At 34.2% G+C, this 15,489-nt stretch overlaps 1 protein-coding gene across 2 annotated transcripts in view; it reads left to right on the plus strand.

Moving 5' to 3' along the window:
• LOC128555331 (uncharacterized) overlaps positions 1 to 15,489 on the plus strand; it is a 32,096-nt gene that overhangs the window by 5,587 nt on the left and 11,020 nt on the right. Inside the window, exon 1 of one of the 2 annotated variants that reach the window (XM_053537472.1) lies at positions 8,216 to 8,361. The exons of the other annotated variant lie outside the window; for it this stretch is intronic. Coding sequence (XP_053393447.1) covers positions 8,279 to 8,361 — 83 coding nt within the window. The 5' untranslated portion in view covers positions 8,216 to 8,278. Of the gene's footprint in view, positions 1 to 8,215; positions 8,362 to 15,489 lie in introns of those variants that run through there. 2 annotated transcript variants of the gene reach the window in all.

Below are 15,489 nucleotides of genomic sequence, written 5' to 3' on the forward strand. Positions count from 1 at the left end.
TCAAATAAATCCATTTGCTTAAACAAATATCACATTTTAACTGGCCGGACCTTTTAAAAACGGAACTCGAATTTAATTTTACAATAATTGTTTTACTGTTGTCTCCCTTGATCCAGTGACTTATAAAATAGTATTACTCACATTTCATTCCATATTGAATGACCTTCAATATTGTTTTCTAGGTGCTTATGTTTTTTTCTAATGAAATGTCTGTTATCCAAATCAGAGAAATGCATGGTGTTTATTATTCTAAATTTCTATGTTGTATTTATTGTTGTTTTTGTTCATGTTCTTTACTTTTATTTGTTTAATTTAATTTTCGTTCGTTAACTTTATGTTTTTACAAGCGTTATATAAATGTTTGAAAAGTCCTAAACATTTTGGAGAACACATTTGACATACACTGTATTTGGGTTTGTGAAGTAGTAAAATTCTTCTTCTTGTTATTCACAATTGATCAGTGTCAATGTTACTATTTTCCTTCATGTTTCGATTTTATATTCTAGCATATAAAGTTTGTATGAACAACAAATATGTAATTGCTACATGTACATATTAACATATATTCTTTTATGTTGAGACTGAACACCTGTTAATCAGTATTCACACTTAAATCACAGGTTCAGTGCAATTAAATTGTCCTAGTATTTATTGTCATACAGTTTGTATTTGTATTTAAGTCTCTTCCACATACACATGAAAACAACACTAGGTTATTAAAACAACCTATTTCAATAAATATAAAGCCATTCTATGCAGAATTTTAATAAGAAACAGCTTGACAGTTACACGTCATACACAATTATCATATCTTTAAGACAAATATAACAACAACGATAAATGAATAAAGTAAAGTAAAGTGTTTGTTTATTATAGTGTAACCCCTACTGAAAAGGCCAGCCAAGTTGGCTTATGAGAGAGTTACAGTCATTGAACAGCATTACTTCCCAATTCCTATTTTATTATTGCCAGGCACCAGGCAGCTAGGAAATCGGTAACCGTTATTTAACCAGCTGGCGGCTCACCAACCGGTCTCTTTTTAGTAACAAGACCCGCCCCTGACAGGGCTCGAACCCTCGACCTCCCGATTGAGGGACAGGTGCCTTATCCATTCGGCCACCGCAGCTCGGTACTGGTCTCCCATTGGTCTAGTATGTGTTGATCGCGATCTCATTTCATAAATTAAAATTCTAATTCATGATTTCTGGCTAAAAGTAATTGGTTTGATGCATTTTGTGTGATAGTTAATATGCATGTTTTATCGTCGGAGCATTTTCATGAAAAAAAAAACAACAACAAAAAAACATCACTGTCGGACTAGGGTAACCGAGTTCAAAGAGAAAAAAAGTGCCCAAAAGTGATGGTCAACAGGGGTATTTCTTACATTTTTACACTTTTATGATAGGCCTCGGATAGTTCTTTAATCCTGAGAAGTGGTATCAAAAGTTTTAATATTAGGAAAGGCTCATAACACAAAACATTACAATGTGGGCCTATGGGAAATGAGTTGATTAAATTTGACCATATATGAGCATGTTAACTTGATGTAACAGCAATGAGTATAACATAGACAGCCACATAATTTATACAAGTCCAGTAACATATAAAAAGTATAAGTAGACAAATATATAATATAGATATATATATATATAAGCTTGATGACCGCAATGAATACATATACAGTATACAAAGATATAGAGAATCTGTCATTGGTCTTCGGTTAAGATCAGAAAATCCCAACCCGAGGGCGCACCGCTCAAGTCTTAAACGAGGCTGTGCCGAGTTTAAGACTTGAGCGGTGCGCCCGAGGGTTGGGATTTTCGATCTTCACCGAACACCAATGATGGATTCTATTTCTCACTTACCACAACAGAAACAATAAAAACAAGCATGAAAATGATATGAAACTATTTAAAACGCGGGAAATTGACGTCCGTAAGCAGAAGTGACGTCGTGACATTTCAGTGACGCACAATAACAAAGTTCCGCTTTAGTTTTATCGTTTGTAACGTAACGGTACGTTCTTATCATAAAGTAATGAAATACACTATAAGGAACGGAGAGAAAAGATAAAGGTACCTGATTTTTAATTATTTTACATAAATAGTATGTATATTCAGTGCATGAAGTAGTCCGTCACAGGAGTGTGGGATAACCCATGTGAGATAAGATTTTCCAGCACTTCTAAAAATAGAGATTTTTCTGTCCGATAAGTGAGAAAAAACTATCTTCTCTTTAATATAAGATGACAAATTTTGGCAGTATGGCGAAGCAACGCAGAACTAGAGAGTTAAAAGTCAACTTTTCAGTGTCGCTACGAAACATGAAAGAATGATCTATTTCAAAAGCTTTAGTAAATAAAGATGTACAATCCTCATCATATGCTCTACTATTTCAAATTACATGAGACTCATTTTCTATAGCTACATACAGCTGACACTTTCTATCCTCGACAAGTAAATCTTCCAGTTTCTTTACGTAATGGAGCTACTCCACACCTAAATTTACTCATTGTCAATATGTTGCATTGGCATAATTAACTTAAAATAATTTTCTTTACAAATTCATTCTTAAAAAGACTATACGTTCAAAGTTTATTACGCCCCTACCAGGTGTACCCACAAGACTATTAATCTGTGCGTAAACTCCTGCAGTGATAACTCTTCTGCTTCACTTAAAATAACAAGACAGTAAGGTACATCACTACCAATATTAAAATATATTTTAAGGTTCAAAGAACTTAATTTCTGTTTAACACAATAAAACCAGTTGCCCCATGAGTTACTGCTATTCGCATGAGTCCTGAGTGAGACGCGAAGAAAGAACAGAGATCTAAAATCAGACTTCCGCTTATCTTTTAAAGACTGGAAACATTGCCATTATCCAAAAATACTTCCATTAGGATCTATCTATGCCCAGAGTTGCTAACATCCACTTTACATAGGCTTCCATAAACGACTCTTATAAACAAGTTATCAATACAAGTATTAGCTTAAAAAGGTGAGTGTTTGGGTGATAAGTAACACATTCGGTCTTTCTAATTTATCAACCTTTTTCAGCCAGAATTTTATTCTGTGATGGCTCTTGTCTATTGGCATGGTTGTTACTATCCTAATGTTGTCTGCCCTTATGTACCCTTACGGTTGCCTTTAATAATAAGGTTTTTGTCTTTAATAGCATTGATAAGAGACTGAAAGTTAAAATTAATTCCTTCCCGCTAATGACTGATCATTTGACAGAAAAGAAACACATCATGCCTATTTGTCATTACCCTTCAAGTTTTTTCTCATTCATAGCCCGGCTATTTTAACGCATATTTTTGAACGTAGCAATGACCATACCTGGCATTGAAGAATAAGCTGATTTCGTTCTTTCTGCTTTAGCAACTGATACACCATGAACTTTAAATTCTTTAGGAAGTAAAATGTTCATTTTTGCTGCTGTACTTTCATTGCCATTTTCCGACAGATTTCACACTGATAGACTATTCACAATCGTATGCACTCTCGTATGCCTTTCCGCAAGTGATTTCATTTTTGTATTTAATTCACTTATCATTGCATCAAAGTCAGCTATCGAATTTTTAAGTCGATAAGCTGATTGTTTATAGATAATCTCTTGTCTAGCAGTTGCGTTACCTTATTAGCTACACGCTGCTCTACGTCTTCAAATTTGTCCATGCGATCTGAAAACGCCGTGGACACGCACCGCAAATCACATGTTAATTTTGCAATTTGTTCCGGGAATTGAGTCTACCTAAATACCATCATATTATAAACATTAGAACATGTCACAATGATCAGTACATTAACATTTTGACATACCCGATGGTATGGCCCAAGATGTAAAGGAACTGAAGTTCTATAGGCTTTTAAAGAAATTACCAATCTGATCTAACATTCTGCTCGAATCTTAGTGCAGTGTACAGTAGCTGATTTTTTAAAGCTCAATAATAAAAATGTTTAAGCCAGTATTAAGAACCAGAATACTTGAAACTTACAAGTGTTGGACAAATTACACTTTGTGAAATATGACAAGAGTAGACAACATCAAATTTTTCGTTCTGTTAAACATTAACTTCAAAAACAAACAAAAAGCCAACAGAAATTTAAAAGTTACAATTTGAAAGATAATATTCATCATTTGCAAATGAGATGATGTAAACATTTGGATGCATTTGAAAGGATTTAATTAACTCGCACTGGTGTGTCGAAAAGAAATTATCAGGAAAATTTTAAGAGTCTTTATCATTTAAGAGTAAAATACATAAAACAGAGCGATGTATTATATGCTTTTGACCTTTTATTTGGTATTAAACCACTAGTAAATTTGAAAACTGTACTGTTGTTCTCAAGAAATACTCACGAGTACTGGGAATAGTACTCCATAAAATCTGTAAAAAGACCATTTGGAAGCAAAGAATGAACCAAGACGAATAATAGCAGACTCGATTCGATTGAGTCTGTTCGTGAGAGGTAATGAAATGTGCAACACCTGTCATGCCCCCTAGCATCGGTTTAAGCGGAACTCTTTTACACATACGCTGAAAGGACTCCATGATCCAAAAAGACCAGAAAATATAACAACACTGAATCAAGTAATACTCGAGTATGCTAGCACAATCAGTACTTAGTACTCACGTGAGTAAGTACCAAGTTTTCCAGTGCTAAGGGTACTTCTTGCGTACTGAAACCCAGTACTTGACCCAACCCTGATCTCTCTGTCTGTCTGTTTAAATGTCTGGTACAATCAAATATCCAAAAGCAGATCACTATTTTAACGCACTCTTTACACCACAAACCACAGCAGTGTAAGGTGTAGTCATGGATGCACATAATGCCAATACATTTAAACACACACGCACTCAAGCTCGAACGAGCGCAAGCACGCACGCACGCACGCACAGATCGATAATTCTAAACAACCGCTTGATAAACTTTATAACATATTTCACAAATATTTGATTAAAATAAGCATTATGTTTAACTTTCCGTAATTTATAAGCTACATATCCATAGTATACGGAGCGTGTAAGACCAATCTATAGAACTATCCTTTAATAGTTCTGACGGTCTGTGGTAAAATTTATTATATTATATCAGTAACCCTGTTCTATTAACTTTTTGTTAATATGAAGATATCTTGGAATAAAATCCTCTTACTCACCAAAGTAAGTATTAGATTTAGACCCAGCAATTTTAACAATGAAAACAATGATAAGTTTTAGAATAATTATTGTCATTGTCTGTATTTAGAAGGGATGAAATAAGTAGATAGATGTTGATATAGACGAAACTAAAACTAATAGAATTTCTCCACATTGTCACTACTTGAAGAGGTTTGCAGACAATATTAAAAAGATTTTTCCAAAATGTTGTACTATATAAGGCCAATATAGCTAAAGTTATGTTTATTGTTGCCTTGCCTAACTGGCTTAACAGAGCGATAACAGAATGCTAACACTCTAAACTAAAACGTAAGTATAGCTTTTTCAATCTATTGCACTTTGTAAAGGCAGTTTAACTAAATTAACAGCACACTTTTCTGGCATGTTTTACATGTTTTATTTCTAAATAAACCGTGTTTAGTCCTTCGCCAGTACTTGTCTAATGTGTTGTTTGTAGTCATTTTAGTGCCGTATATTTCCGTTTAACAGAACATGTTTAAGGCACCTGTACCATGCTGTACCACAACTTTTTGTCCGAGATATGTCACCTGTTTGCATATTCCTCCTTCCTTATCTTATTCCTGTAAAATAAATAATTTGGTGTGGCTTTACAATTGCGTGTACCATTATTCAAATTTAAGTCAAAGACTTGAAAAATGGTACGAGAAAACTAGCTTGGCACTAAGCATTAAAAGGGAGACTGACTTTACTCCCCTAATACCCGACTGATGCCATCAGGAATAAGGTATAAGGTATATAAGTCACAATCGACCTAAAACAAACTATGTGTGTTCTTTGTTTGATCCGACTAATCTGTGGCAGGCATTTCTGCATTTTTTCTACCCTTGCATTTCTTTACACATTTTTGATAATACCCTACAAAAATCATCTTTGATGAATAATCCAAATTAATGCATTCTGACATCTTAAAAAGCTCACATCTATTACTAATCTGGGATACCTTTTAAACAATGTACAATATCAATGCTATCGTCTTATATTTTAAGAGAAATCAAGGAAATCCCTTGTTGCGTAAAAGACCGATCAAACAGTAATCAACAGAAATAAAGTAAAGGAAAACAAATAAATTACCGTTGAATGACCCATGGTATTTTAATTACTGGATTAAGCTATTTGTAATAAGTATTTCAATTATTGTTAAGTGTAAATTGTATCTGTAAATCAATGTACTGAGATGAGATATATGGCCATTTCTCAACTCATTTTAGGAATGGCCAGGTTGACTTTATTAGAAAAAAGTATAATTAAACTTAAAATTAAGGATGTTTTATAAAGAAGAAAACTTCTCTAGTATTTTATTAACTTTTTGTACATTATTAAAGGAATCAAAGCCAAAATTTTAAATTAAGATATAAGGGGTCAAAAATAATCTTATTGCCATTATTGTCGCGAGAACGACTTTAAGGAAGTTATTTTATGTACATGTATATATATATGAATATACATCTATGCAAACCAAGTGGTTTGTAAGGATAAAATGATGGCGGTCAATTGCAATAGAACTATTTTCCTTGTTCCTTAATGGTGTTTAGTACAGTTTTATTTAAATGCATTTTACTTAGTGCTCTGCATGCAGGAGCCTTATGACTTGTGGCCTATCTGACGACTTAGATTTAATTTCTCTTAGATCCCTCCCATGCCCCCATCCTATTCCTGTAACTTCGAGACTTTTTCTTAATGAGAAGGTTGTTCATCAAGTTTTATACAGTATTTTGTTCAATTTCACAAGGCCATAACTCATAGGAAGATAAACACACAAATGTCCTAACAATATTTTAACGTTCAATTTCTGTACAATCATTCTTGTAAGGTCGACCAAATCCTTTGGAAATAAAGTATATACAGTCAAACCTGTGTTAAAGACCACCTCTGAACAGAGACCTGCTGGCTCTAAAGACCACATTTTTTGTTTCCCATTTTAACATTTACAGTGTATTTTAACCTGTGAATAAAGACCACTTCCCAATAAAGACCACAGCTTGGCTTTCCAAAGGCTGGTCTTTATAGACAGGTTTGACTGTGTACCATAATGCATATCAAATTTTAAGTCGATCAATGAATGACACGTACAATAATCCTGCATCGTATTTACCTACACACCTGTATGACACAAGTTAAACGGAAAACTTCAGTAACTGTTTGGTTAAAAACTTAGTGATAAGTCATTTCATTGTAATGTCAATTTTCATGATGAATACTGAAGAGTTTTTCTTGTTCTTATATATGATGTGTGATCATGTACAGACAACATTTTATCTAAACTTCAGCTAAAATATAGTGGATCCAAATTTATTTTATTAGACTTAAATATTTTTCTGTTGTCATAAAATATGCATTTATCTGACATGACGTTCTTCCCTGAATAATCCAGTTAAAATTGGGGATTAAATATTTATCAATTACTTGAAAGGTAGGGCTGTCTGCAAGAGCGTTTACATAAACAGAAAGTTTCTGAAATCTTAAACAACATGCCTCAAAATGATCAAACATTAAGACATAAGTTTTATACTTGGTCTTAGATGTTTATGTAAGCAACCTAATTGTTTTCATAATTTAATATTTCAGGTACTCTCTCTAATAGAACGCTACAAAGCAATCTGCTGACACATTACGTATCTCATTCCCCTACCGGTGAAACCGGAGGGGCTTAAAGTCGGCCTTCTGTCCGTCCGCTACTCCGAGAGTCACTCGAACGACCAAGTTAAGCAAAATTTATTATCAAAATCGCATCAACTGAACTTCACGGCACTAAAGGAACAGAAACAAAAGCAAGTTCAAGTATGGTGCGGCGCCGGCACCTAAAATCCACTATTGTAAAATTTCTTAATATCTGTATGAAGATATGTTGGAAGCATTTTAAGCCAGAAAGAAAACTAATTAAACACTTTAATTGAGACTGTTCATGATTGTGTCTGCTTAAACTTCAACGTGAAATAGCCCAGCAAAGAAGCAGGTCATTTATAAGGAAAATGGTTTGTCCTTGTGTGAAAATACCCCCTACAACTTCTCCTTACTTCCTTGTCTCGGCATATATATGTTAGCAAATCTTCCGCCCAAAGCCAGTTAAAGTGAAATATAAGTAAGACAAAAATGAAAATGAAACAAATTACAGTTTTAACAATTGTACTAGTGTTTTTTCTTCTTGTGTTGGACTTTTCGGATGCATGGAGAGGGTTCGTATAAATAGTTTTAAAATTCTTACATTTGTTTTGTCGCATCTTTTTTTTTTAAAATTTAATCCGACTTTAAAAGTATATTACATAAAGAATCATATTTTGAACAGTTATTTTACATATACATAAATTATGGTAAATAAGTATAACATGGAAACATGATTTCTCTTCAGATCGTTCAGCAAGACATTTATGTTCTGTTAGTGTACTGTTTAATTTTTCAGCTTGATCATTTCGGCCTGGATTGTTCCAATACTCCCGCTTAAAAAGCTTTGGGTATTGTTTAATTACCCCTTGGATATGCTGCCTGCTTTTTAATTTTATCATTTGGCAGTTTCTTGATATGCAAGCTCCATAACCATAGATCCTCTCTCTAAATTCCAGTTTATTTAGTTCTGCCCATTGTTTTCTCATTCAGGGCACAGCCATTATTTTATCTGGGGGCATACGCCGCTTTTCATGGAATTGCACTATGTACATCATTGAAGGTTCCATGTGCACCGCCGTATGAATACATTTGCAGATGTCTCTAAATTATATTCTGGTACTTATAACATGGGTAAATGTTGAGTTTTGCTCAACCCGGGGCTAGAGGGCGTGGACAGTAGCTTGCAATTCCACTACCGTCCATGAACAGGCTCAATCAAACCGGTTTTCCACTCTTTTATTTTAGATATTCTTAACCAGTTTATGAATGTTTCAGGGTTTTCATCTGAAAACACAAAACGCAAATTAAGGATAACATTTCAAGACTGGTTTGAGATCCATAAGTGATACCTTACATCATGTCGATATCCCTTTAAATAACGTAGAACTTTATATTATTTCACTTGGAAATTGACAAATGTTTGTTATTCATGATGCAATGTTTCGCCTCCAGAACTCCAAATGTTCAGACCAATTGTTATTATCAATTTACATAATAATATATATTCAGTCTAAGACGACCTTAAGCCCAGTGAACAACCTTTGCTTTAAGGATTGCGTGCAAAACACATAAGTAAATTCACAAGCAATGTTTTCATTTGATTAATATTTTGATAAATGTGATTACCATAGTTTTGCAAAACTGCGCAATTTGCAATCATAGAAACATTAATTATATAATCTTATCAATCAAATGATTTTATATTGGCCGTGTTATTTGTCCAAGGGTTGTTATATTGGTCTAACTTCGAAGGCCAACGGCGAATACGACTTTCAGCGTGCAAACAATTAATGCAAATATATATTAGCCTGATTAAAGATAACTTTATCATACTAGTTCATCTCATCAGTTTAACCAATAAAGTGCTTATTGGCACGGTCTTCCTTTATGGGTTTTGATTCTAAAATATTGACCGTAATTTGCTTATACTGGCTAATATTATTTATCATTCGCAGTTGAATGGTTTGGTTCAGAAGAGACAAATGTGATTGAGTAATGTACCTTTCTAACTGAAATTGTAGTTATGAAGTTCAGAGTATTAGAAAATTAATATTAACATCGACTTTTCGTACTTTCGTAGTTTCGCCCTTGTCTCGAAGGGACGACAGTGCGATGATACGATACGAAAACGCGAAATCATGATGCAAAAGTGTGATGTCAATATCGCGTCTTCGCCTCGTGTTTTGGCGCCTGTGCGTCGCAATATCTTGTCACCGCATCGTATCTTTGTGTCCCCTTATCAAATTATCGCTTTATCGCCCTTATCAGTCCACATGTTGAAGGAGCAATCAATGATTGCCTAAAAGAACACCGTATAAAATCATGTAGTTAAATGGGTTCGTTAAATTCGAAAAAAATATATGTAAAGCTTGATATGATGGCATTATTTAAATTAAAATTTTTGATAAACAATTTATAACTTCAAACTGACTTATCAACGTACAAAATAACACAGAACATACTTCAATATGTACGATTACATTTAAAGATGCTAAATAAAGACAAATGAAAAAACAACAACACAAATCTTATAAAATACTACACATTTTGAAATATACTACTAAAACATTACAACAGTTTTGCAATATTCCCTTGAAATCATGTGTGCAGAGATGCGAATGATTCTTTTTGTATTTCCTTAGACTGACATGGGTGGTCTTTTTATTATACTTTCGTGCTTATCGCGTTTCCCTAATCGGTCGGAAATTCTTCGGGATCGCGTTATTTTAAAATTAATTCAAACGAAGTTTAAACTACGTACTAATCCCCAATGATAACGTGATTCCCGCGCAAACTCAAGGACGCGTCCATTTCATGATAATAGATATAAGAACAATTCATATTGCTTGTGCAATACTTGAAAAGTAAATATCAGTATTTGTTTCATTTTAACTGTCCAATAAGTATATTGAACAATAGCTCAGTCGAGTAGAATGCAGCTACCAATAGCAAATCATCAAATCGTTTTGTACCAATTCGAATCCTCATTACGACTTTTTTAATTTTTGTTTTTGTTTTTGTTTTGTTTTGTTTTTTCTATCAGTTTTCAATTCCGTTCCCGTATTCTTCGTTTCTTTTTTATGGTTTCTATGTGCATATATGTCTTTATAAAACATATCAAATCATTATTCGCTTTCTATTTATATGTTTAGCACACGCATTTAATAATATCACATTGCCATATCGGCCTCAGATATTTCTCTGTCGTTGTGTCATAGTGAAAAAGAATGAATCGTTTTTTAGGCAAAAAGAAAAAGAAAATTAAGTGCCGTGAGTTTCGAACCCACACGGCAAAATATCTGATGAACTTTACAACTGAGCCAATTTGTAATTGGCATGCAAACAAGAAACATTTACATTTTGACCAGTTATAGTTCGACCGCGTGTTTTGAGCCGTGACGGAATGATACACTTTTTTTTAAATTGGGTTAAATCGATATTCGGTCCATACCTGGCTGAACAATTTCTATAGAGTAAGTTGATATGTATGTTTTGTTTACCGTGAACTTGATTATATTGTATTAGATAATTGTTGTATTTAACAGTGACTTATAAGCCCATGGGGCTGGGTGTTCTTTTTTGTATATTTAAATGTACTGTATGTTTATATAGTACAACACAAGTCACTATAATAAACAAGTGAATGAAGTATTGCCATGCAATACAAAGTCCCCTACTGGAAAGCACCTAATTTTCTCTGCTGCAGTATAACATAATGAACTGATATCTGTCAATGATGTATAAACAATATTGTACTACATATACAACATGTTATAACAACACACTTGGATTAAAATGTGCATATATAAAAACCCACAGTTGTTTTAATATTGAATTTTTTTGGCTGATTATAAAAATGTTATCATGTAAGTTATTTATAGTAACAACAAAGGGAAATTAATCTTTAAAAAAAAAAAAAAAAAAAAAAAAAAAAAATCTATATAATATAAGTCCACAAGAAACTCTTTACCAGGTAGAGATAGGTCAAAATACACCTAAAAATTGGATGTAACATGCATGCTATACCACAGAAAAGTGGTCTCGATTTTTCTCTACCGCCAGTAATAAAAAAGTTACAATAAAATCTATTTATAGTAACAACAAAGGGACGTAATTCTAGAAACAAGGGTGCCTCATGGTGGTGAACATTTGGTCCAAGTTACATCAAATCCCTCCATGCATGAAGAAGAAATGTTCCGTACAAAGTCATTCTTGAATTTGACCTGTGACCTCTAAATATGACCTTGACCTTAGACCTAGGGACCTGGTTCTTGCGCAGGACATGTTGTCTCCTCCAGGGGAGTATTTGTGCCAACAGATATCTAAATCCTGCTTTGCATGACAAAGTTACAGACCGGACAGGAAAAAAATCCTCTTGACCTTTGACCTCAAAGTGTGACCTTGACCTTTAAGCCTGGGTACTGGGTGTTGCGCATGACACGTCATCTCATCATGGGAAACATTTATGCCAAGTAATATTGTAATCCCTTGATGGATGACAGAGTTCTGGATCGGACAGGGAAAAAACCTTATTGACATTTGACCTCCAATTGTGACCTTGACCTTTGAGCTAAGGGTCTGGGCTTTGCGCATGACATGTTGTCTCATCATGGGGAACATTTGTGCCAAGTAATATTAAAATCCCTTCATGGATGGCAGAGTTATGGACGGGACAGGAAAAAAACTCTGTTGACCTTTGACCCCCATTGTGACCTTGACCTTTGAGCTAGGGGTCCGGGATTTGCGCATGACACACCGTCTCATCATGGGGAACACTTGTGCTAAGTGATATTAAAATCCCTTAATGAATGTCAGAGTTATGGACCGGACACAAAACAGACCCTGTTCATGCTATGTTAACATTTGACTGCTAAGTGTGACCTTGACCTTTGAGCTAGGGGTCTAATAGTTGTGCATGACACATCGTCTTATTATGAGGTACATTTGTGCCAAGTAATATTAAAATCCCTTCATAGATGGGAGAGTTATGGACCGGACAGGAAAAAAGCCTTGTTGACCTTTGACCTCCAATTGTGACCTTGACCTTTAAGCTAGGGATCCAGATTTTGGCACGACACATCGTCTCCTCATGGGGAACATTTGTGCCAAGTACTATTAAAATCTCTTCATGGATGGGAGAGTTATGGACCGGACAGGAAAAAAGCCCTGTTGACCTTTGACCTTCAATTGTGACCTTGACCTTTGAGCTAGGGGTCCGGGATTTGCGCATGACACATCATCTCATCATGGGGAACACTTGTACCAAGTAAAACTAAAATCCCTTCAAGGATGGGAGAGTTGTGGACCGGACAGGAAAAAAGCCCTGTTGACCTTTGACCTCCAATTGTGACCTTGACCTTTGAGCTAGGGGTCCGGGTTTTGCGCATGACATGTCAGCTCATCATGGGGAACATTTGTGCCAAGTAATATTAAAATCCCTTCATGGATGACAGAGTTATGGACCGGACACGAAATTGCGGACGGACGGACGGACGGAATGACGGAAAAGTGCATTCCTATAGTCCCCGAAACTGGTTTTCAACTAGTAGGGGACTAATAAATTACTTACTTACTTACTTATATCTCTGGTGCAATTGGTAGAGCCTAATGATTACGAGCCTAATGACTACAAACCATGAGGTGAAAGTTCAAGCCCAGATTACGGTCGTATTTTTTCTCTGGTATACTATATTTTAATTTTATTTTAGTCAAGAATCTTTGAAGACTCTTTTTAAAAACCCTTTTATATATTTACTTTATCTTTTTTCATTGTTTATATCTGTTTAAAAAATTTTGCTACTTCTATTTCAGTTTAATTCACATAATTACATAATTTAAACTTTACTTGTTGTGTCTGTTGACGACCCTTCAGCTGTCTCAGTCTCTGAGTCAGATGATGTATCAGAATCTGAGTTAAGCACGATGATCACCGGTGCTGGAAGATCGTCTATAGCAATATCTAACTTCTATATTATTTCTGTTGAACTGACAGTACATGGTCAATATACCTAGACCAATCTGAAATTGAAACTGTTTGCAAGACCTCCGTAATAAGGTCTTTCACATGCGCCATCTTAAAAGTCAAGTTCTTACGTGTTATGTTGAAACAAACGATTAAAACATTAAAAAATGTAAACTTACTAAGGTTCAAACCTCGAAAATCATGTTTGTTAAGCCAACGCCATAACCTTTGGGCCATGCATTCGTTTACATTCATCGATTACTGATACCGCTGCTTTACTATGTATTACATATCATATATGTTCCTACCCTTTTTTTGGCGAATCAACTGTCCTACATAAATTAGACATGGCTCAAAAAACATGGTGGACCTATACACACATTTTGAGTTCCCAAACTTTTATTTCAATCTACTTATAGTTATGTTTGTAAACATCACGTTATAGTTGGGGCATAGTATACAATGTTGTTGATCTTTCACGCTTTATTTTGCATCTATTTATAAATTATAGCTCGTTTCGGAGCATTCTTCTGAAATAACCCGAAGATGCGAGACGGATCCGTAAACATACTTTCCGTTTGAAATAAGAAAAAAATGTTTGTTTATTTGTTGGTTATTCTTGAACATATTCATGACTATTTGGTCAGATCTAATGCAGTGCGTCATTTTTTCAGTAAATATGAAGTCACAGCTACAAACTCTGATTTTCATAAAATACTCGTTCGGGTGTAAGTAGTGGAACTTTAAACATAGAAATTAGAAAGTCAGTGGCAACTACGCCATTACATTTACTCTACAATATTTAATTATTAAATTTATTGTTTTATGGCATATTTTGATTTTATTGAAATTAACAACATATTAGCATAAGCGTATGCATAATTCTGGAAAATAAACACAAAAAAAAAATGAAAAAGAAAGAAAAAGAAAAAAGAAAAAAGTCAATTGGCGTACACGATTTTTTGTTTATGTAAATATTTGTATCCATGACATTATGGTCTGCAAGCACAGTTCCGAGTTGTTGCTCTTTAATTATCAAAAGCAATTTATTTCAGTCATGTACCTTTTTTTCCAGTAGGTACGCTTAAACATTTCTCACATGGAGATGACGTCATTAATTAAGGATCAGCTGTTGTAATGCAATATTGTGTTTAGATTACAAAAATTGTATATAAGACGAACTGATTTAATAAAATTTCATAGTAAAAAAAATCAGTTGATTTTTTAAAATCATTCAATTTCTTTTTAATGCAGGTATATAACCATAATTATAATAATAAATTGTCAGCAACAATCGTATCTTAGAAATGTAAATACATTCATAAGGAAATAGAATATTTGAAATGATCTTCGCTCAAAATTAGCGATTGAATATTTTTCTCTCTAAAAATACATGTAGGAATGTAAGTCTATTCAAATTGGTTTTACCTGCGTAGATAGAATTATACAGTAAGTTACGAGTAAATCTATCTGAATAATAGATGACTTTAATTATCTGCGCTTATCAATTGTGTATATAGTTGTAGGTTTAACATGGTTGGTATGTTTGTTAATTGACGATACACAAGTTTATATTGTGCTACATTTCTCTTTGGGGAAGCCTGGCTATTTTTAGACAGAAATCTGTACGCTTGTAATTGACTTACATATCAGTGGAACATACTATAAAATAGCTCGAAAGTGAAACTAGTATACTGGTCGCATAGGCCGGGGTTCAATTCAGGAAGCGCTGGCAGAA

This window comes from Mercenaria mercenaria, chromosome 2 (assembly GCF_021730395.1).
Source record: "Mercenaria mercenaria strain notata chromosome 2, MADL_Memer_1, whole genome shotgun sequence".
Taxonomy (NCBI): Eukaryota; Metazoa; Mollusca; class Bivalvia; order Venerida; family Veneridae; genus Mercenaria; species Mercenaria mercenaria.